At 31.2% G+C, this 23,447-nt stretch overlaps 2 protein-coding genes and 1 pseudogene across 4 annotated transcripts; 2 read left to right on the top strand and 1 right to left on the bottom strand.

Annotated features, from left to right (window-relative positions):
* The first annotated feature begins 530 nt into the window (after nucleotides 1–530).
* On the top strand, nucleotides 531–2,394 carry LOC109818298 (uncharacterized). Its single transcript, XM_020383740.3, has 2 exons — nucleotides 531–1,250; nucleotides 1,654–2,394. Exons 1-2 carry the CDS (start codon nucleotides 801–803, stop codon nucleotides 2,296–2,298), a joined length of 1,095 nt encoding a protein of 364 aa, XP_020239329.1. The 5' UTR covers nucleotides 531–800; the 3' UTR covers nucleotides 2,299–2,394.
* A 7,341-nt stretch (nucleotides 2,395–9,735) lies between these two features.
* LOC109818289 (ankyrin repeat-containing protein BDA1-like) lies at nucleotides 9,736–11,665 on the top strand (annotated as a pseudogene).
* Nucleotides 11,666–12,958: 1,293 nt separating this feature from the next.
* LOC109818292 (uncharacterized) lies at nucleotides 12,959–23,145 on the bottom strand. 3 transcript variants are annotated; one of them, XM_083062001.1, is made up of 21 exons: nucleotides 22,989–23,145; nucleotides 22,344–22,489; nucleotides 21,732–21,788; nucleotides 21,043–21,070; nucleotides 20,827–20,949; nucleotides 19,722–19,833; nucleotides 19,555–19,592; nucleotides 19,349–19,402; nucleotides 19,218–19,286; nucleotides 17,847–17,963; nucleotides 17,646–17,714; nucleotides 17,053–17,132; nucleotides 16,649–16,777; nucleotides 16,297–16,573; nucleotides 15,849–15,941; nucleotides 15,588–15,755; nucleotides 15,304–15,431; nucleotides 15,083–15,215; nucleotides 14,470–14,594; nucleotides 14,186–14,356; nucleotides 12,959–13,295 (listed from the first exon to the last, which is right to left on the bottom strand). In XM_083062001.1, exons 2-21 carry the CDS (start codon nucleotides 22,436–22,438, stop codon nucleotides 13,256–13,258), a joined length of 2,106 nt encoding a protein of 701 aa, XP_082918127.1. In that variant the 5' UTR covers nucleotides 22,439–22,489; nucleotides 22,989–23,145; the 3' UTR covers nucleotides 12,959–13,255. The 3 variants fall into 3 exon arrangements, with proteins under 3 accessions (XP_082918127.1, XP_082918128.1, XP_082918129.1); XM_083062002.1 differs by having other exon boundaries at nucleotides 15,849–15,938; XM_083062003.1 differs by lacking the exons at nucleotides 21,043–21,070; nucleotides 21,732–21,788; nucleotides 22,344–22,489; nucleotides 22,989–23,145 and having other exon boundaries at nucleotides 20,823–20,949.
* Between the last annotated feature and the right edge of the window lie 302 nt (nucleotides 23,146–23,447).

Genomic DNA, 23,447 nt, shown 5'->3' with positions numbered 1-23,447 from the left:
CATATTTATACTTTTAAAAATTATATGTAAAATTTTGAATACTACAAATATATAAATAAGTATTGCCCAAGTATCTAAAGTTTCTGAATCTTTCACTATACATATATATATATATTTCCTTTTCAAATTAGAATATAAAAGTTTTTATTATTTTCTTATTACCTAAATATAAATAATAAAAAAAACATTTTTTTTTTGCTGTATATAGCAAATCGGTACTTCTCGGAAGAACACATCTCAATCGATTCTAACGAAGTCTTAAAAAAAATTATTAGTCATTTATTGGTGCACAAGGATGCGCCTCAAGGTCACGAATGAAGACAAGATATCCAACTCTGTGACCAATTAAAAAACACAACATTATTAAACCAAACAAAAATTAATAATAATAAAAGTTAAAAAAAAAAAAAAAAAAAAAAAAAAAAAAACAACTCAACATGTCTCAGTTGCATGTGCTCTTGCTCCTAAAAATTAAACACAGAACTCATTTCCTTTGAAAAAGAATCATTTGTTTGCTCTATATATAGAGCAAATATTTACCTCTTATTAGTAAGATAACAGCTGAAATCCATTCAATTTCAAACAAAGCTTTCCAAAAATACTAGTTTTGTTTTGAGGACAAAGATAAGAAGCATATACCTTACTCTTTACATAATGAGTAGTGTCGACACGTTGGAAGCTGCAGCTAAAAGGGGAGACATAAACATTCTCTATGGAGTGATTGAGCGAGATCCGAGTGTTTTAGAGCATGTAGAATCAAAGCCATTTGTTGAAACTCCTTTGCATATATTGCTGCATCTATGGGGCATCTCCACTTTGCCAATGAGATTATGGTATTGAAGCCTTCATTTGCTCTTAAACAAAATCTGCAAGGACTCGCTCCCCTTCACGTTGCTCTACAACATGGCCACGAGAAAATGGTCCACCGCCTCGTAGACCTTAACAATGAGCTCGTCCGAGTTCAAGGGAGAGAAGGTTTTACTCCTCTACACTTGGCCAGTCAAATAGGAAACGTTGAACTCTTGAATAAATTCCTCGATGTTTGTCCAGATTCTATCAAAGATGTGACTATTAGAAGTGAAACTGCACTACATATTGCAGCCAGAAAAGGACAAGATCCTGCTCTTAAAGCCCTAGTTGGATGGCTCTCCTCGATTGGTGATTTGCAGTTAAAGAGAACAATATTGAACTCGAAGGACGACCAAGACCATACCATTTTGAACATTGCAGTACTCGAGAATAGCAAAGAGGTATTCTTTAATCTATATATATTATATATTAAATATATCAAACAGTTATTACACAAAATTTAGATACTGTGTTTTAGTTGTAGTTGGTATAATTTTTTAATCAAAATTAAAATTTTATCTCAATAATATACATACATTTATGTGATTTGTATATTAAATGATCTTAGTACTTGCATCACGTAGGTGAATTTTTTTTATTTATATATTATTTAACATGTTTAATTTGATCTGATGTGAAACTTACTTTATACTTAAACTTTATATTAAATACAAGTGTATAATATCAATATAAAATTTAAATTCTAATTAAAAAATAACACCAATTACAGTTAAAAAAATTGTGCCTAAGTTCTCTATGCAATAATATTATTTCTCACTGTCTTTTTATGACTTGATTGTATAGGCAGTTGAATTGTTGATAGAGAGTTGTATGATGAATTTAGAAGCTAAGAATTTGGAGGGCAATATTAATACAGCGTTGGCCATAACAAGTAGCGATGATATCCGGAGGACATTAGAGAAAGCCGCCATTAAAGCAAATAAGTTTAGTTGGAAACGGTGGCTAATAAATATTCGGTCTCGGCTAAGAAAACACATGTCAGGGGAAGCACTGAACGCGTATTTAGTTGTTCTGGCTCTTATTGCAGCTGCCACTTATCAAGCAACTCTGAGTCCTCCTGGTGGACTTTCTCAGACGGATGGTGGGACTAATAATACTCTAAGTCGTGTGGCTTTCCATTCATTAATAAATAGCCGCAAAACTACTGCCGGAAATGAAGGCAACTCGATCTTGCCAACTTTTGACTTCCTTCTATTCTTTATGCCAAGTATGAGTTGTTTTATGGCTTCAACTATGCTTATTTTAGCCATATTGCCTAAAAAGGCTTCCTGGATTCTACTATATACGCCAATGTTACTCTTTCAAATCAGCTACGTGGCAGCTTTGTTGGTCATATCTCCCACCCCTACTACCACCACAACAATCATTCTTTTATTATATGCGTTTTGGTCTATTCCTGGTTTTTTAATTCTAAAATTTAGTACTTGAGATTGGCTGCATATATAATTAATATGTTTTAATGTTTTTTTTTTTTATCATTATTGTTTAATAATATGAAAGCACTACTATTTACTTGTTGCATTATTTATATTGTATGTAAATTTCATAGACTTATTAACAACCATTTTTAATTTTTATTTTCACTTTCTCCATATTATCATGGGTTCGTATTTGAAACTTAAATTGAGAAGAAAATTTATAGTACTAGAAAAATGGAAATTAGAGACGGAAAAAATCCGTCACAAAATTATTAGTGACGGAATTTGTGACGGATTTTGGGTCGTCACAAAAAATGGCGTCACAAAATATTTAGTAACGGAAAAATTCAGTCCGTCACAATTAGTGACCGAAATATGTCGTCACTAACTAATAAATTTTTCGTCCCAATTTTTTATTTTTACGAATTTTTAAATAAAAAATAATTAAATTATTCCAGATTTATTAATTATACAATATATATTATTTTCACTTTTTATTTCTAATCTACAAGTATTAATTATGAATTTTCAGATAATTGGCAGTGATAAGATTCGAACCCCTTACCTTCTACTCATTCTAACCTTAACACTCTTTCTCCAGTCATCTGAGCTACCTTATCAGTTCAGTACTTATTTAACAATATATATATATATATATAAATATGAAAGAATATCAATTTTTATCACAATAATATCAAACATCATTAAACATCAAACTAATAAATTTAAAATAGATTCATAATTAAAATCATAATATAATTTATTTTAGAATTTTTATTTTATTAAATTAGTTGAAAATTAATTATATTTTATCACTTTTTAATCAAGTGAATGAATGATAATGAATTAATAAAATTTTTAAAATATATTTTAATTGAAATTATATTTTTAGTAAATATTTGAATATAAAAGTATTTTTATAAATAATTAAATGAAAAATTTTTTAAAATTTATTTCTCTCATAACACCACTTAAGTAAAAATTTTCAAAAAAAACTAAACTTATATTTGTTTGCGTTATTTTTCCAAAAAAAATAAAATAAAAAGAAAAGATCAAACCTTTTGATAATTAAGTCATCCAAAAATTAAGAGCAAAAAACAATGTTGATTGGACCAAACTACTCAATACGTACGAACTGAGTTCAGTGTGATATCCTCCACCAAAAAGAAAAGGACAATAGACTCCGAAACTGTAATGCATAAATAGAATTTGAAAATTAAAACAATTTATTTGAAACGGTTACACGAGGAAAAAAGAAAAGAATAAATAGTTATTTAGATTGTGAAACTTGTAATCAATTACTAAAACCTTATATTCGATTACTAGATGATTTTATAAATTTAACTTTAATTCTAATACTTATAATCCTTTAACTAATTTTTTAATTAATAAAAAATATTATAAATAATGATTTTTTTAATAATATTTATTAAAATTATACATGTAACACTTAAATCCAAAATAATGATCAAGTGCCATAAATTCTCTAGCATCAACTATATATATATATATATATATATATATTATTTTTACATTACTTGCATTCACAAATATTGATCTGCTATATTAGAGTCACATCTTTATTAATTTATTAAGGAATGTTTTTACTTTCATATATTATTTTATAAATTATATATTATAAATTATCATAAATATTTCTTAAACTAATTATAAAAATTAAAAGAAGTTTAAATAAATGCAAATGACAAAATCCTAATTTTTTATTTTTACGAATTTTTAAATAAAAAATAATTAAATTATTTCAGATTTATTAATTATAAAATATATATTATTTTCACCATTTTTTTCTAATATACAAGTATTAATTATAAAGTGTATTATATAATATATATAATACATTTTATAATTAATTATATATATTTTCTAATATATATATATATATATATATATATTTTTACCTTTTATTAATTATATAATATATATTAAATTATTCCATTTAGGTGTATTATAAAGTATGATGATAATATTTTTATATATTTATTGATAGACTTAATTTTACTTTTTATTAAATGATCAAGCACAATGAATTTTCTAGCGTCAACCATTATATATATATATATATATAGTTATATATAATTATATATCATTTATAAATATACTTTTATATATTTATTTTTAGCTTTTTTAGTTAAAATGGAATTAAATATTGTATTTTTATAATTTCATAAGTATTTTTAAATTAAAAGTTATTTCCTAATTCATATTTTAATTTCTTATACTTCAAAATGACAACTTATTATTTAAATTAATTCATTTCTTATGTTTTAATTTTTAATCTTTTGATGAAAAAAATATTTTACTTTCATAATTTTTTAATTATTTTTTTAGCAAACTATGATTTATTTATACATAGTTCTTAAATATAATAATTGTGCAGTAAAATTTTCTATTTTGAGAGGGATACGTAATCCCTCAGAGATTGTGACGGAATTTGTGACGGAATATAATTTTTAAAAATATTCTGTCACAAAATCCGTCACAAATTGTGAGAGATTCAAAATCCGTCACAAATTGTGAGGGATTCAAAATCCGTCACAAAATCCTAATTTTTTATTTTTATGAATTTTTAAATAAAAAATAATTAAATTATTCCAGATTTATTAATTATATAATATATATTATTTTCACCTTTTTTTCTAATATACAAGTGTTAATTATAAAGTGTATTATATATATTATATAATACACTTTATAATTAATTATATATATTTTTACCTTTTATTAATTATATAATATATATTAAATTATTCCATTTAAGTGTATTATAAAGTATGATGATAATATTTTTATATATTTATTGATAGAGTTAATTGTAATTTTTATTAAATGATCAAACACAATGAATTTTCTAGCATCAACCATTATATGTATATATATAGTTATATATAATTATATATAATTTATAAATATACTTTTATATATTTATCTTTAGCTTTTTAGTTAAAATGCAAATTAATATTCTCTTTTTATAATTTCATAAGTATTTTTAAATTAAAAGTTTTTTCCTAATTCATATTTTAATTTCTTATACTTCAAAATGACAACTTATTATTTAAATTAATTCATTTCTTATGTTTTAATTTTTAATCTTTTGATGAAAAAACTATTTTAGTTTCATAATTTTTTAATTATTTTTTTAGCAAAATATTTTTTTATTTATACATAATTCTTAAATATAATAATTGTGCAACAAAATTTTCTATTTTGAGAGGGATACGTAATCCCTCACAAATTGTGATGGAATTCAATTTTTAAAAATTTTCCGTCATAGAATCCGTCACAAACTGTGAGGGATTCAAAATCCGTAACAAAATCCTAATTTTTTATTTTTACGAATTTTTAAATAAAAAATAATTTAATTCTTCCATATTTATTAATTATATAATATATATTATTTTCCATTTTTTTCTAATATACAAGTATTAATTATAAAGTGTATTATATAAAAGGGAGTTGGCACTAGGAAACAGGTTATTATGAGCAGGTTATTTTTGGCCCACGTTGCGGGCCAATTGCATGCACTTCGTAAAGTGTTATGATAATTGTCAAAGACACATTGACTTACATAGACTTTTGCCTGAGTTTTTGCACTCTTTATCTGCCTCTTGGCCTTTCAATAAATGGAGAATTAACATTCTCAGTCCTTTCCCACTTGTTATAAGACAATTAAAGTTCTTAATTATGGCCATTGACTATATTTTAACAAATTGATCAAGGTCAAACTTGTTGCCAAGATTACTATTGAAAGAGAGTTCAAGCTTTCCTCTAGAAGTCAATTAGATGCCATTTTGGCATATGAAAAACCTTTGTCATCGACAGCAACACTCAATTCACTAACGACCAAGTGTAATGCTTTTGTGAAGAAATGGGAGTTCACCTCATTTTAACTTCAGTAGAGCACCCCAATCTAACGAACAAATTGAGTTTGCTAACAAGGTTATCTTATCATGATTGAAGAAGAAGTTTAAGGGATCCTGGTCATCATGGGTTAAAGAATTTTCGAGAGTAAATTGGTCTTACAATATGTTTGTCCACTTCTCAACCCTTGAGACACCCTTTTCTTTGGTGTACGGATATGATATTATGATCCTAGTCAAGATTAACGAACCATTGTGGTATCAGAGTTTTCAAATGAAACATTTGATAATGATCAACTCCTTCGGCTTGACTCCCTTGGAGAGATCAAAGAGATGGCACAAATTTGATAGGTAGTAACATAAAAAGAGGCCTCAAGGAAGTAAAATTATAAGGTTATCCGCGATAGTTCTCAGATGGCCTAAACAAATTAACTAATTAATAAACTTTCCCCGAAGTGGACCAAACCTTTTCATATTACAGAGGTCATTGGAAAAAGAGCTTATTGTAACGTAGCAAGTTGTTTCAGAAGGCCCAAAAGCCCAGTATGCGTGATTCAGTAGCCCAGAACGGGTCGTTCCCAAACTAGAACGGGTTGTTCCAAACTACTAAATTGACCTATAAAATGTAGTTGAGAACGGGGCATTCCAAACCCTAGAACGGGCCGTTCTGGATGGAGTACGGGCCGTTCTAGATAGAGTACGGGCTGTTCTGGATGGAGAACGGGCCGTTCTGGATGAGTCCTAGAACGGGCTGTTCTGATTTCAGAATGGGTCATTCTGCATGTAATTTTTACACATGCTAAAGGGGTGCAGAACGGGCCGTTCTGGATTCGAAACGGGCCGTTCTGGCCACTCCGGAACTTCTATAAATAGGGGTTGGGGGCAGTTGAGGAGAATGAGAGGTTTTAGAGAGAAGGACTCTAGGTCTGTGAGCTCCTTTCTCTCCCAAATTTCTCTGTGATTCATTTTCTCCTCTAGATCACTAATGCCTTCTGTCTTTTCTTGAAATTCAGATTAGGAAGCTTGCTTTAGGAGGATTGAAGTTCCGGGTTGAGCTTTGGAAGAGAATTCTACTTCTTCTCAGTTATTGGCTATTTTGAGTCAATCTTCAGGTGAGGGAAGCTAGAATGTTTGTTGTTTAGGTTGCATGTGACTTTAGAAACTCAATTGATGCATGAATGTTGAGAATCCATAGATGGATTGAAGAAAATCTCATTTTTGGGGTTTTGAGAAAAAAGGAGGAGTTTGATGATTTTGATACAATAGATGAGTGCATGTTGATTTTGAGTTTGTTTTATGTTGTATGGAGCCTATGCATTGTGTTTTTGTGTTTGCATATGGTTGGATTTGTTAGTTTGGATGTGAGTTTTGAACTCTCTGACTGGGATTAGGCTAGGCGCAGGTTAAGCGCACCAGGCGTGGAAGAGCTTAGGGCTCTCAGGTTGGATGTTGGGTCAGGTGTGATTTGGTTGCGTTAGGCGTGGAGACTCTTAGGAGTCTCTGTCTCAAGGACACCGAGCGTGAGTTGAACGCGCCGGGTGTGGATGAGTTTTAGGACTCTCAAGTTGGGATTAGGCTGGGCGAGCTCAGGCTGCGCCGGGTGTGAACATGTTTATGAATGAAATGATGCTAATGCATGTTAAGTTGAAGTTTTGGATCATGTATGTATGATATATGATGTATGCTGAGGTGTGATTCATATGTATGCATAGTGATGATATATATATGAATGTTTAAATATGATATGGCATGAGTATATGTTCATATGTATGATTATTGATCATAATGGTGGGTAGACCATGTATGATGTATGATGCATTATTGCATGTGATGTCTTATGACATGTGTATGATTATTGATCATAATGGTGGGTAGACCATGTATGATGTATGATGCATTATTGCATGTGATGTCTTATGACATGTGTATGATTGTTGATCATGATGGTGGGCAGACCATGTATGATGTGTGATGCATAATTGCATGTGATGTCTTATGGCATGAGTCTAGCCTAGGACTTGAGGAGAGGAAAAATATTTTCGAACTGGAAGAGCTCACATAGAGTCTCTTGAGAGTGGTGCTTGGATAGGCCACTGATATATGAGAGTGGTGCTCAGGTAGGCCACTGGATTTGGGAGTGGTGCTTAGGTAGGCCACTGGGTTGGGTGAGTCTCCTCTAAGTCCTTAGCTAGTGTTGGAGTGGGGTATGAGGTCGAGGGTTATTCCTTTAACCAAGTACTCGGGAAGGTGCGTGGATCCTTGTGGATAGTCGGTGGGCGAACTCCACAATTGACTTGGTTATGCATGCCAAGGTCGTGGTAAGCCCGTACCCGGCTGTGTTATACCTAACGGTGGATCTGGACTTCCAATTGTGTAAGTGTCATCATTCGAGTAAACCCGAGTGAGGATTATATCCTGTTTAGCTGTGACCGAGCGGGCGCATTGGACGTGAAAACGGTTGGAGTGATTTCGGTAGGATGGAATGTCACTTATACAGCTCTATTGTTAGGGAGATCTCCTAGGTGTATGCTTGACGACGCATTAGATGATTGATATGCATTGATATCTGTCATGAGATGCATTTATTGCATGATTATTAATATGATGAAGTGTGGTGTTTGACTTCATGATTGGTGGATTGTATTTTATGCATGAGTAGTATTGGATAGAGTGTGTGTGGTGTGACTCTATGAATATGATTGATAGTTGGATGATTGTGTAGCATAGATTATTGTTCTATACTTGTATGATTGGTTTTGAACTCTAGCTTACCCTTCTGTTTCCATGTGGTGGGACTACGATGATCATACTTGGTATGGGAGCAAGTCAGGAATAGCTTGGAGTTGAGGTGACCGCTACGAGACGGGGAGTTTGATCCTCGTGTTAAAGTTACCATTTTGGGTAACGGTTTTGTCTGTGCTTGACTGGCACTAGGAAAAATTATTTTTGGGATGACTGTACATATATAGAGTTCTATTTTGTATTTAAGAAACTTAGTTATTTTTATTCTTATCTATACCTGTATGTATGAGTTATCCAACTTAATATTTCTCTTAGTTCACTGGTAGTAGTGCGATTCTACTAAGTGTAGAGACCATGGCGGGTCATTACACTTATCGTTTGAAAACTTTGAATGAGGGCGACATCCCTAAGAATTCCACTAGTCTCCATTTTTATTACAATTAAAAATGTGGAGTATTAAAAAAATTATTACTTTCTTTAATTTTTACACTGGCAACCAATCATATCTCTTAATAGTTTCATGTCATTTGCTTATTTAATAAAATAAAATAATTTAAAAGATATGATTAATTGTCAGTGTAAAAAACTTTACACTAACAATATATAAGTGATTAACTCTTTTAATAATAAATATTTTATATTAATACTATAATTAAAAATAAAATAAAATAAAATAAACTCGCAATAAGATCCCACCTCAAATCGAATCTATCATTGTATTCCAAAAAATATTACCATTGTTGAAACAATAATTAAAAGGTGTCAACAACACACAACTCTTCACTCTACATTGACAACAACAATCAAAGCCAAAAACTTCCCCAAACATGAGCGATATCCGGTCGAGAGCCGCAGGTCAAGAGGGAAACATAAACAGTCTTTACACAATGGTTCAGTCTGATCCACATGTTTTGGAGTATATGTATAGATTCAATACCATTTGTTGAAACTCCTTTACACATTGCTGCATCTATTGGACACCTTCAATTTGCTACTGAAATCATGAGACTGAAACCTTCATTTGCTTGGAAACTAAATCCACAAGGATTCACTCCCATCCACCTTGCCTTACAACACGGTCACAACTTAATAAAGATCTCATCAGAGCTAAAGGAAGAGAAGGTCTCACTCCTCTACATTTTGTAAGGGAAGTTTGAAATGTTGACCTTTTTGTTGACTTTCTCTTGCTTTGTCCTGATTTCATTCAGGATGTAACTGTGTTAGAAGTGAGACAGCATTACATATTGCGGTGAAAAATCAACAGTATGAAGCTCTTCAAGTCTTGCTTGGTTGGCTCAAGATAACTCCCATAGAGGTGCTAAGAAGGTGGAAAAAGCAATACTGAATTGGAAGGATGAGAATGGTAACACCATTTTGCACATTTCAGCTTTAACCAGTAACTTACAGGTATCCTTCTATCTATTTTTGGCTAATAATTATCGATGCATGAATGACAGTTAGCTATATTGATTGGATGACAAGAAATATTACATAGATTATCTTTAATATTCTTTCAATTGCATAATAAATGCTGTATTTGAAGAAAATGTCTTAAAATAAGTGTTATGATAACTTTTTGATCTAATATTAATTACTTTTTTTTCACTTATACCATTCATAATATTATTTAGAAAATAATTATTATATCGCATTGTTTCATTTATATTTTTACATATATTTATTATTTTTTCTTGATTTGTGTAAAATAATTTAGAAAGATACTTATTATGAAAATGGAGAGAGTATTTTATTTCTAATACTTTTTTTATTATTGACTGAAATTTATTAGATGGATCCTACTATCAAAATTTGTGATTTTTAACAAATTTTTGTAGAAAATAAAGAGTATTTGAAAGAGAATATTTGAGAAATTGTTGTTACCATTCCTTGAGATGAGAAATGTTAGCCAACATTATGTAAGTGTGGCTAGCATTCATCTTGTAAAGATTGAATGAGAAGGGTATTAAGAAGAGAATGTTTGAGTGTAGCATTCCTTGAAATGTGAAATGCTAACAACTCTCTATAAGTGTAGCCAGCATTCCTCTTGTAAAATTATTCCTTGATATCTAAAAGGTAAAAACAAAGTAACATTTGATTTCATGATTGGAATAATCTCTGGTTTTTAGTTTTCTATTGAAAGTTACTAATGGCTGACAATATGGTGTTCAATAATTTTTTGATATGTTAGGCGATTCGATGTTTAAAGACTAAGATATATAGATTTGGAAGCTAAAAATTTGGAGAACAAAACATCATTAGACATAGCAGCCAGTGAAGAGATCAAAAGCATATTAGAAAGTGCCATAGCAAAACGTAGTTCACCAGTCACTGATGCTACCACCTTTGCTGATAAACTAAAATCAAAGATCACTATTGTGGACAAAATAAATCACATTATTTGGCGCACCAGAAGGGATATCACAGAGGACCAAGGCAACGTGTTTCTGATAGTTGTCACTCTTGTTGCAACAGCCACATATTAATCAGCAGAGTCCCCCTGGTGGAGTTTATCAGAGTGATGCTGAGGAAAATAACAATGCTAACAACACTTCACTCACATTTATGGGTATTACTTTTTCAAGAAAAAACTGGGAGATCGGTTATGTCTGGGGTAATTTCTTGTTATTATTTTGTGCCAATGCACTTTCTTTTTTGGCATCAATAATGATTAATGACAATTTTTCCAAGAGAGAATGTTAGGAGAATACTGTGGATGGAAAATTTGGCTGCCTAAAGAAATTTCACTTGGCTGAACACCTTATCAGTTAACCAATTCTTGTTATCAGGTTCCACGCATACTCATTATTACAAATATAAGAAACAATTTAGGCTTGTTCCAAATGTTTATTAAGAAAAAAAAAACTTCAAAAGTTGTTCCTTCTCATGCAATAGATGATAACTCCATGAAGTTAACATGTTCCTTGGTGAAACCAAAAAGAAGCGCCAAAAGCAAATAATGATCAGAAACAATTCAATTTCAATACTAAACAAATTTGAAACCTTGTCACCGATATTAATAGAGTTTATAGAGATTGTGGAAATAGTTCCAAGTGTTGAAACTCAATTTCCAGCTAAAGAGTACTGGAAAACAGGCCTATCTTGAAGGTTCTAAAGTCCAATTTGAATTTGGGTCAAATGTTTGTTTTAACAGCAAACTATATGGTTTTACTTTCATCTTTTATTCCTAATGCCTAACAACATTTGAGCAAATTATGATAATATGGGGGTATAATAAGTAGATGAAAAAAATATCGGAAGTTTACAAAATTGAAGGACTAAAAATTGAAATTTGGATAACTAAGACCGAAATTAAAAATTAAAAAAAAAAATTAAGGACAAAAGATATTTTTTAAATGATAACATACACATCACTTTGTCATGTGGATGCCATGGCTACCGCAAGAAATTGATAGAAAACTAATGAAGGATGAAAACTGATGAAATTCTTTAATGGATTAAAAAATATCCATATTATAGGAATTAAATTTTTCTTTAATTAAAATTGAGAAACGAATATTTATATTTTTCATTTTTCTAAAACAATAAAAAAAATACATCTATTATTTCAACACCAAAATTATTCCGCACTGCAATATGATGCATCTATCATGGATTACACGTTCATTGTACTGTTTTCACCTATAAATCATTATAACATTAATGCTCAAAATTAAAAGAAAAATATACATGATTTTTTAAAATCATCGTATGATTATTAATTAGCTTGTAATCTTGACCATTTATATATATACAAGTGTAAACTGTCAGATAACTTTACAAGGATAACAATTTTCATTTCTTTAAATAAAATTACATTCTAAACAAAACAACCTTGACGCTTAAAATTACATTCTCATGATGACTATCATTTACCACACCCACTGTACTCGTTAGTACAGATTTAATAAATTATTTAGGCTTGTTACAAATGATTAAAAAAAATCAAAACCCATTTCTTCATATGGCAATAGAAGGAATGGCACAATTTTCAGTAAGATGATACTTTGTGAAATGAAAAACAGGCTCAAAAAACTAAAGCAGTACCAGACATAAACAAATCAAAAGTAGATGAGTTTTCTTAATTTCGGAGAAAACAAAGATGATTCATGAGTTGGCTCATCTCAAGATGCAAAAGATACAACTATTAGTAAATAGGAATCAATGTATTAAGGTACAATTTTGATGTAACTCAGCAAACACCACGAATTATACAACAATGGTGTCCCTATCACTATGAGAAAAAATTTATAAAGGAAAAAAAATATATAATAATAACCATATATGTACATTTAATCAGAATAAATGTAGAAACAAAAACTCCACACAAAAATTAACTTCTATCTCCGCTCAAGCAGGACTTAGATCCCGCGATGTTTGGCCTTGCCATCTGTAAAATAAAAACCATATTATTCATAAGCATATTTTAAGCCACATATAATGTACAAGGGTAAATGTGATTTGATCAGAAATTTTATGTTTCCTGACAGGCTACCAGTCCCAAAGTCAAGGACATGGAGCACCGATAAAAGAATTGTTACCTTTATTAAAGCATTCCTATTGTCACTCCCATGCATTATTGTCACTTCTATTTAAATAATTCATAAGATTAAATATGTTTTTAATTCATATTTCTCTATAAAAAAAATCATACTTTGGTCCTTCATTTACCATAATGTATCATATGTATTACTTATACATTTTTTTTTCTTAAATATAAATAAATTTCAACTAATTTTGTCTCATTTAATGATATTTTCTAAAGTACCTTTACCTTCCAGTTGAGCTATTTATTCTAGCATTTATCGCATTTATAACAAAGATAATGTAGGAAGAATATTATGGAACTATTAAAATTTAATCCAGACGACTAATTTTCTTCATATGTATGAAATTAGTTTTTTTCACTTACGATAGAGAGATAGAGTAATTTTTATTTCCACAAAACCAAAGAGACGAATTTTTTGTAAAGGACAAGAATCACATGTGATACATTTTCATAAACTCTCAGGAATCACGTGCTACAATTTCATAAATGAGGGACGAAAAGGAGAGAATTTACTTTTTAGGGACTAAAAACGAACATTGTCCTATTTTCAAGGACTAAAACATACTTCATCTTAATTCTTATCTACAATATCTTTTTTATTTATTAATCAAACCAAGAGTTTAAAGAAACTAGAAAGATTATTTATATAGGAGTGAATTTCAACACATCAAAGTAGCAATAAACACTCCTTTAATATTAATAAAACAGTGAAATGATAGCTTTCCACAAACCTTGAGAGAAGAAATCTCGCGAGAGGGCTTAAATTGCTGTTTGAATGAAGTTCCTTGTTTTGTTTCTTCTTGTTATCAGCTTCGGCATTTCGTGTTTCTTCAGCTGACTTGGAGTTTCTGAATATTTGGCCAGCCAGTTCTTGCATGTCCTTTAATGAAGTTTCTTTTGAACTGCACAAATTGTTATATCAAGGTTGTGAAGTGTGAACTATCATCAATAATAAGAGATACACATTTAAATTTCCTCTAGCATGTTGCATAATAAATGTTAGTAGAATGCAAACCTTGCCAACCGCTGAAGCAACTTTTTGACAAGTGCATCACAAGATCGAGGCTTTGTCCCCTCCATGTTCACAAGAGCATCTATAACAATTTGCACAATTGACCCTTCTGGATCATCAGCAATCGCCTACATAATAAACACATACTGTAACAAAATTCATAATAACTAACCAAAAATATGCTCTAGCTACAATTAAGTTACTAAAGCGTATTTACTCGGGCCAAATTCACCCACCAAGCCCAGAAATAACATCCTAAGATGTTGCTGGTTATTTAATTATTTTTCTTTTTTTCCTTTCCTTCTATTTTGAGAAAGCATTACTGTTTGAGTACCAAAACTCATCAAGTAGGATTAGTAATCATTTTAATCTTTTCAGAAAAGTCAATGGTGTATCATAATCTTGCCTCATTTCCACAGACACTAATGCCTTAGTATTTCCAGCATATGTAACAAAAATTCAGAGAACAGCCCTTATCAGAAAGGAATTATATCTGAAACAGTTCTAAGTGAAAAGCCTTGTATCATATCCAATATCAATAGCAGCTCTATCTGGCATCACACTAATTTAAAACAAGAGCAAGCCATAATACAATTAGAACCATGCGTGCATTCACCTCTTTTAATGAAGGAATAAGCAAACCAGACAATGGCACAGAGGATGAGATTATTTTGGCACTTTCTTCATCATCACTAGCAGAATGTGATCTTGAAATTCCCTTCTGTGCATCTATATATTCACGGGATGGTCTGAAAAAATATTGCTTAAAATATAAAAAACGACATTTTTATCTCAATCAATATTTACCATCTACCAGCATTATGGCAATGAATGTACCTGGAAGAACCAGGACTGCTTGACAATTGATCTCTCCTGTTTTCCTGTACATCGTTGTTGAGCTTTCCCAGGGCAAATCTCTCCCGGGCACTCACTTTCCTTAATCCACCTTGGATAGCCGCCTTTGCCTACAAAGAAAAATAGGCAAGAAAAATATTTTAAAGATAACCAATTTTGATATGACCAAGTAATAGAATTCCTTCCAAAGAGAAAATGGCAAATTGTCTCGCCAACAATTAACATACAAGTGAAATTTACAGCTTAGATAAAAAAATAAATAGAACCTCAGCAAGATTTGTAGCACTATCTTCCAGTGAAGCATTTGAATTTCTGCTATTAAGTCCCAGTCTGGACCTTGGTGTCTGTGGAGAATCGCTATCATCATACTGGTTACGCAAAACAACAGTCCCGCTAGTAGAAACATCTTCAAAAGAAGCATAGCTGCTGCTAGACTATGTGACAATAAAATTCTTAATAAGTGAATGCATTGAGGAGCAATAATAAGTTGCCAATTTTGAATTAAAAAAACTCAGCTTGAAAAATACCCGGGAACTTTGGTCACGAAACAGTGATTGCTGTGGTCCTTTTGGAGACCGAATAACAACAGTTCCTGATCCATTCCCAGACAATTCATCCTGCTAAATGGACGAGTTCAGTATATAACAGCATGTTCAAGTTTAAAAAATTAAGTTCAACCTAGTTCATGGGGAACTCTTTAAATGATTATACTGTTGTAGGCATTTTAATTGTTGTTTATATGTCTGCTAAATGGGAAGCAAGGAGAGAGAACTTTGTCAGCTTCAGATATAAATATCTAAAAAAATGCAGCTGGTTAAATACAACTCGTTGCTAGCGAAGAATTTATCACAGATCCAATGTTTTAGAAACATATGAAAAGGGCCCCACGTTCCTTTATTGGAGAGATATGTGCTCAATATATCATTTAATTGAAGTTAACTTCTTTGAAAAAGAAAGACAGTGAAAGTCATTTACATCTTCAAGGTGATTATCTGGATGTTCATCATGGTAGGGAACTCCAAGATCTTTTCCAAAAGAAGTTTCTTGTGACTCATTAAGTGCACTTTTATTGGCAGATCCCCCTTGATAGCCACTCTCTGGACCTTTTCTTTGGTTAAGCTGATGATTCAAAACTTCAGATTTCTTATCTCTAAACTGAGGTGGTCGTGACACACTACGAAAGGTTCCAGTACCCTGTGATCCACCAATGCTGAAGTCCCAGCCAGAATTTTTTAGGGATTTACCTTGACCACTGCAAATTAGAAAAAGTCTATCAGAAAATTCAATATGTAAAATAAAAAACAGTAACTTTACACTTGTAACCTACCTAGGCTGATTAGTTTCATCACTCCTTAAATCTCTTGCAGCCTTAATAGTATCAGATGCATCCCCCATCCCCCTTGGCGCATTTATAGGTGCCTCTTGATCATCTTTTATTTGGAATTTTGGACGCTCCCTTTCATGAAAACACAAAGCATGCTGTCAATAACAAGCTGAAGAATTATTGAATTCTTCTTATTTTCTGGTCATGGAAAGCATTGAAAATGGATAGGGAATAGGGTTTCAATTGTTACATCAAACAAACATATTTTGAATTCAAATATATATTAACTTACCAACAAATAAAATGGAAAAGGAAGAAGTGGTTAAAAAAACACCTTAACAGCTAAAGGAAAAATAAGTAGAATTAAGTACACGAAATATAGCAAGGTTATAAGCAATAATTCATACCTTATTCTCTCCAAAAGCTTTGGACTCTTCCTAGCGTTCCGAATGAACCGCTGTTTAAGAAGCTCCTTAGCACTGGGTCTCTGGAATTAAAGCGATTAAAGGGGGAGGGAGGGGAGTTAGGGAAGAGACCAATAAAACGACCCAGCTTTCTCATTCCAATACAAGTTCATTATAATATACCAACTAGGGAAAACTCACCAATAAATTGTACCAGGTTCACAGATACAAATTTCAATAGGACAAATCCAAACAAATAAATATATTATCCCACTACTTATTAATTTAGGATACATAACATATGAGTTATATTTCTTTCTATTTTTCCCCAAAAAAAACAAATGACCTAAACAAGCATATTATGTATTATAAAAAATAAAAATAAAAGGTTTCTGGCTGTTCTCAATTCTCATACAACCCATACAGGGAATATTTCACTCAAAGTAAAGCCTTAAACAGAATAAGTTCATTAATATCATAAAGAGAAAGAATGAAACAATAGTGTGTGTGTGTGTAAAGCATAAACATACATCTAAAATACAGCGCAAAAAAGCAAATTAAATGATAGTGAGAGTATGTAAAGCATAGAAACTTGCCTCAGCAGGAACCTTCTTCAAACACAACGAAACAAATTCTTTCATATAACGAGAAAAATGTTCATCCAGCTGCACAAAATGTCATTAAATGTTAACTCTTTTTAACTGGGGAAAAAAACATCTCCATCAAGAAAATTTCATGAACTCAAAATACTTTGCAACTTGAAAGAAAAATTAATCTGATATTATAAAACACAGAACTTGTGGTGGATTCTCTCGGGGTATGATGAAAAGCACTCTCATTGGATGAAGATCAGCAAGTGGAGGCTCCCCTTTTGCCATCTCTATTGCAGTAATCCCCAGAGACCAGATATCTGCCTGTATAAACAAAATACAGAGTGATGATTCATAGCAGATAAAGACAAAAACAATAAGGGTACTTTTGGTTCCAAAAATATGTTTTCTATTTTCATTTTCTGGAAACAATTTTCATTCTTAAACTTTTAGGATTTAGAAAATGTTTGTTTTGACTTCTCATATTCTATTTTTTTGAAAATAAAAACATTGAAAATATGTTTGGTTTAAGCAATTTTGATAATAAGGATATATTTATAATTTTTATTAGTGAACATATTTCTATATTTCATCAAAAATAAGTTCTCAACATGCAGATAAAGAGATGAAGTAATTTACTGAACTACATGTAAAGTGGTGCATTATTTTAATCCTGAGTCATGAGAGATATCAAAGATAATTTTATGCAATTAGCGTGTAAACATAAGTTATGCACTCCTCAAACCTAATTTAATGAATTTTTACCCTTAAAATTACTATATTGGGACTAAATAAATACCTAAGATAAAAAATATTATAAATAAGGAAATTGTCCTGTTTCTATCAAAACAATTTATAATTAATCTTTTGCATATTTTTATATTATTGTATTATTATTTTTAATTACAAATAAAGTTTTACTTTTGATAATTTGTATAATAAATAAATTGTATTTAAATTTCCTTCTATTATTATTTATAGATATATTCAAAATGTTTAGATGAGTACCAATGTCAACTAAATGAAATTCTCTAGTCCCTGTGGCGTACTTTTTTTTTTTCATTTTTCCTTATTTTATTGTAATTGATTATTTAATTTAGTCATTTATCCTCGCTATGTACAGCATGGACCCACTTTCTAATTGCTCATAAACTCAGTTTAGACTTTAGATTAAAATAGAAAAAGGATATTCAGAGTATAATAATTATCAAGCACGTTAACCTTACTAACATTCCGTAATTATCAAGCACGTCTCAACGTTACTAAATCATGCTCCAAGTTACACGGAAAGTAAATTAGAAGAAAAAAATAATAAAATTGTTATTAAAATTACAAATTGTGCCACCGCATTTTCAATTAAACTGTTTTCATTTTTATGGAAAAGTTGGTAACAACTTTTTTTTTTATTTTCAGTTTTTCACTTATTTCTGAAAATGTTTTCACAGAAAATGTTTTCAAAAGTTGAAAGAAAACATTCCCAATACCATTTTCTATTTTCACTGCAACAGAATAAAAACAAATATGTAAGGGTGGACTCAAAGAAAACATAATTGATTTGTACAGTAACTACAAGATAACCTTTTCATTATATCCTTCTGAATTTTGGATAACCTCAGGTGCCATCCAGAATGGGGTTCCTACAAATGTCTGCAGTTCAAACAATTAGCATAGAAAAATAAAAAATGATATGCACCAATTAATATGTTTACCTTTCTCCTTGATATAGTTCTTGTTAACTGTGCAGAGACACCAAAATCTGCAACCTGTGACAATGTCACAAAATCACTTAGAAATTCATATGCAAATGCATGCTAGTTCACATCTCAAATTATTTTATGCATCATTTATCAAGTAAGTCTTCTTTTCTTAAAAAAAAATATGGAAATTAGAGTCTCTCTCAGAATAAGACTTATACCTTTACATCACCATTCTCCGTCAATAAAATGTTTGCAGCTGCAAAATTGACATACAAATTCTGTGAATTATAGATATTAAAAAAAATTGAATTCCAAGATTATAAAATTTCTAGTTATGGAAATGCAGCTTCAAAGCATACAAAAATAAAAGTGTCACTGTTGATACCTTTAATGTCTCTATGAATTTTTCCTTCATTATGTAGGTAATCAACCGCATGAAGTAAATCACGTAAAATGCAAGCAATTGACATTTCATCGAGTGGGGGACCTGATTGGAGCTACAAAAGCAAAACCACCATATAGCCATATTGGACATGGTAATTAGCAAAAAAAAAAAGGCAAATAATAAAAAAATTAAAAATTAAAAAAAAAAAAAAAAAAAAAAAAAAAAAAAAAAAACTAGTGTTTGGATTAGAGCATTTAGGAAGAGAAGAGAAAATAGACAATTATGGACTTTGAATAATATTGAGATTGATATGGTACATAATGTAATACAAAATACTAACCCAATGGTCTTATTTTTAGTAACAATTAGGTCCAGTACTAGTTTAACTAGTACAACAAGTCCAAACCCACTAATATGATAATAAGATAAATAACCGTTAGTTGAATAAGAAATAGGAAACATAATAAATACAGAATAACTCCTAGTATCACTGATGTTCATTTAGATTTAGATGACTAATTGATTCCATAATATATTCTGAAATTGAAGATATTCAATGATTTTACAAATATATTCTAGAGATACGATAAAACATTCTAGAATAGTTTGAGATGTTCTAACACTGTCCCTAAAGCTAAATCTTAAGTCTTAACAAGTTTTAAGCTGATATACAACTGAACACTTTAAAAAATAAAATAAGTAACATAAAGTGGGATCCATAAAACAGCTAGTAAAACAGCTTAAGGATGCTGAAAATGACAGAGATCAGCATTACTGGAAAGAAAACTCAACAAAATGATTAGAATGATCATTAGTTGGAAGAGCTGGTCAAAATATTGCATGATGAAGGAAAGATTTGGCTAGAAAGATGCACAGTGGTGTCCCCTTAAGGGCATTATATCCATATTTTTAATGTTTATATGTGAATGTTAAGTTGTAACCAGCTTTTCTTGTCAGAGATTGTGATTTAAGAATTCAACACATGAAAAAATTGTAGCACAAGCAAGAAATGTTCTATTAATAGAGGCAACTTCTAAGGAAGATCACCATCTTTTTTATGCATACACATTGAAAATATAGAAGCAAGAAAATAGAAGTAACCTACTAGATCAGCAACAGAGCCTCCAGCCATGTATTCCATTATTATCCAAAGTTTAGTTTGATTGAGAAAGGAACCATAATACTCAGTAATGTATGGAGATCGACATTGTGACAGAACAGAAATTTCCTGACAAAGAAAATAATTGAAGAAATAGCATTAAACATTTGGTGAAAGAGACATATTGTAAAGTAGTAGTAGTCTGTAGGATTCTATTTATACCTTCTGAATGTCCTCAATTTCATCCTCTCTGCAGATAAGGTATAAGAAAGAAAAGGAATGTTGTAAAGTAACAGTAAGGAACAATTGTATCAGAATTATGAGTTCAATAAGGCAATAAAATGTAGAAAAGAATCACAACATTCTAAAAAGAGACAAAATCTAAGTTAAATACTTAAGGAAATGAGGTTCACTTGGTTTGCTACTTTGCTACAAATGTGTGCTACTTCACTATATTGTTAAATGGATAAAATGCATTTCATTAAAAAATAAATAAAGAACTTTACATTTCAGTTAATAATGTTCAGCCTTTAAATGGAGAAAAAAAAACGGATGTTGCTTCTGTTCTTCTAATCAAAAAGTTGAATAAATGAGCATATGCATTATGCGTATTTCAAGACCAAAACACTACTACGTGAGAGGGCATGTTAGAGATATATTACGGATGAGGATAGATCAATACAGTTGCAGGATTCCATACTCCTTATACAAATAACATATTAAGGAAGACAAGGAAAAACTGAGTTATTTTTCCAGTGCAGTACTTGATGTCTATTTCATAATTCAAACATACACACAATCTGAGATAATCTAGTGTAAGATGTTTGTTCAGATGCCCATTGTTATATGATCAGTTAATGTAACCAAATAAATAAAACAATCTTGATTATTCATGAAAAGAATATACTTACGATTCTTCCAAATCAATCACTTTGATAGCAACTTCTTTGTTGAGCTCTTTATCGAACCTGGGAAAAAGAGTGCAACAAATTGACAAAAAATTCATAGTCCACGTCATGTGACATTAGGCCCTGTTAATAAAAGTTATCCTAGAACAAAACTAGTTCTTTACGCCAGGCTATTCCCATTGCCAGCTAGGAGGTGGCATAATGGGAACTAGGACATGAGATAATCTGAAGATAATTCCTTTTAGACAATACACAATATTGTGTAAAAAGGTTCATTTGGTCCTTATTCCTTAATATAATAACGAGCGATACGACATTCATATTCAGGTTTCCTAACCCACTCAACTCTTATCCATAATAAACCCTTAATTTACCCTAGCAACGAATTACAGATGACAACACAATACATTCTAGCATCCTTAGTATCAACTGAGCAAGTGAAATAAGTACAAAGCATAAAATTTGCATCAAATAACAGAAAGTAAAGCACATTCCACCTGCAAAAGCAACAAGACAGAAAGCCTCACACTAAAACACTCCCTTGAACACAACATGAGAAGGTAATTCAATTTACCAAGGCACATTACATTACATAGTCCAAAATCAAGCACCTACCCTTTATACACGTCGCCGAATGATCCCTGTCCAATGAGCTCCAATGAACTAAACCTGGCCCCTGCAGCCTCAGCCAGACCTTCAATGTCAGCCATTCTCAGGAGCAACCCTTCAGAACCCTCACACTCCGCCCCCTACACAAACATCTGAAACACCAAACATCACACCTCAGACACACTGAACATTCTCATAAGCCATTCCTAACCCCAAGATCCAAATCAAACCCAAACACACACCCCAACTGTTGACCTTCAAAATTGACCACAACAATTAATCAATAGCAATAAAAAAAATAAAAAAACAAAATCAAAACCAACCCCACCACCCCAAGTAAACCAAACTTCAATGGGGAACCTAAAAACCCAAACTTTGTAAAAAATAAAGGGGAAAAACAACGATAGCAATCCTCAAAGCAAGACAATGCAGCGAAACGCTGCACTTGGACTCAAAGCAAAGCAAAAGAGTAAGATGGGGTGTGTGCGTATGTGTGTGTGAATTGAGATAACAGTTAGGTGGAAGTGCGATGCTAAAGCGACCACGCAACAGAATTGAATGCGCGAGGGCACTGAGCGAAAACGAAAGGAAAGCGAAACGACAACAAGAAAAGACAGCGTCAACGTCGCATGAAGACTTGGTGAGACTCACACGAATCGGAACGGAACTGACGAAGATGGATCTCGTGCTGGTGAATCCGAAGTTGGGTTAAGTCGACACTTTGCTTCGTTCCACACAGGAATCGAAAGCCGAGTGTCTTCTGTCACTGCTTCTCTGCTTGATAATGGAGTCTCAATCTCCCTTAATTCTCATTTATACAATTATTAATTCATTCATTTATTTATTTATAAATTAATCTTGTACAGTCAAAGTGCATTATCACCAGGTTTTCATATAAGTTATCTATTTTTTTTTTTCGTTCCAGGAGTATCCACCGCCGACAGCAGTGACTAATCTCCTTGTTACATCTTTGAACCCCTGACCTTGTTTAAGCGTGGATCAACCCCTACCGCTGAACCACACGCTTGGGATTATATAAGTTATCTATTTAATTAGTTTTAAATTAATTAATTAATTAATTAATTAGTAATTTTGTACCTCCTAAACCTA

The sequence above is a fragment of the Cajanus cajan genome, chromosome 8 (genome assembly GCF_000230855.2).
Source record: "Cajanus cajan strain Asha chromosome 8, NIPB_CcT2T_4, whole genome shotgun sequence".
Lineage (NCBI taxonomy): Eukaryota > Viridiplantae > Streptophyta > Magnoliopsida > Fabales > Fabaceae > Cajanus > Cajanus cajan.
The sequence above is the reverse complement of the archived record's forward strand: the minus strand, read 5'-3'. Positions and strand labels throughout refer to the sequence as shown.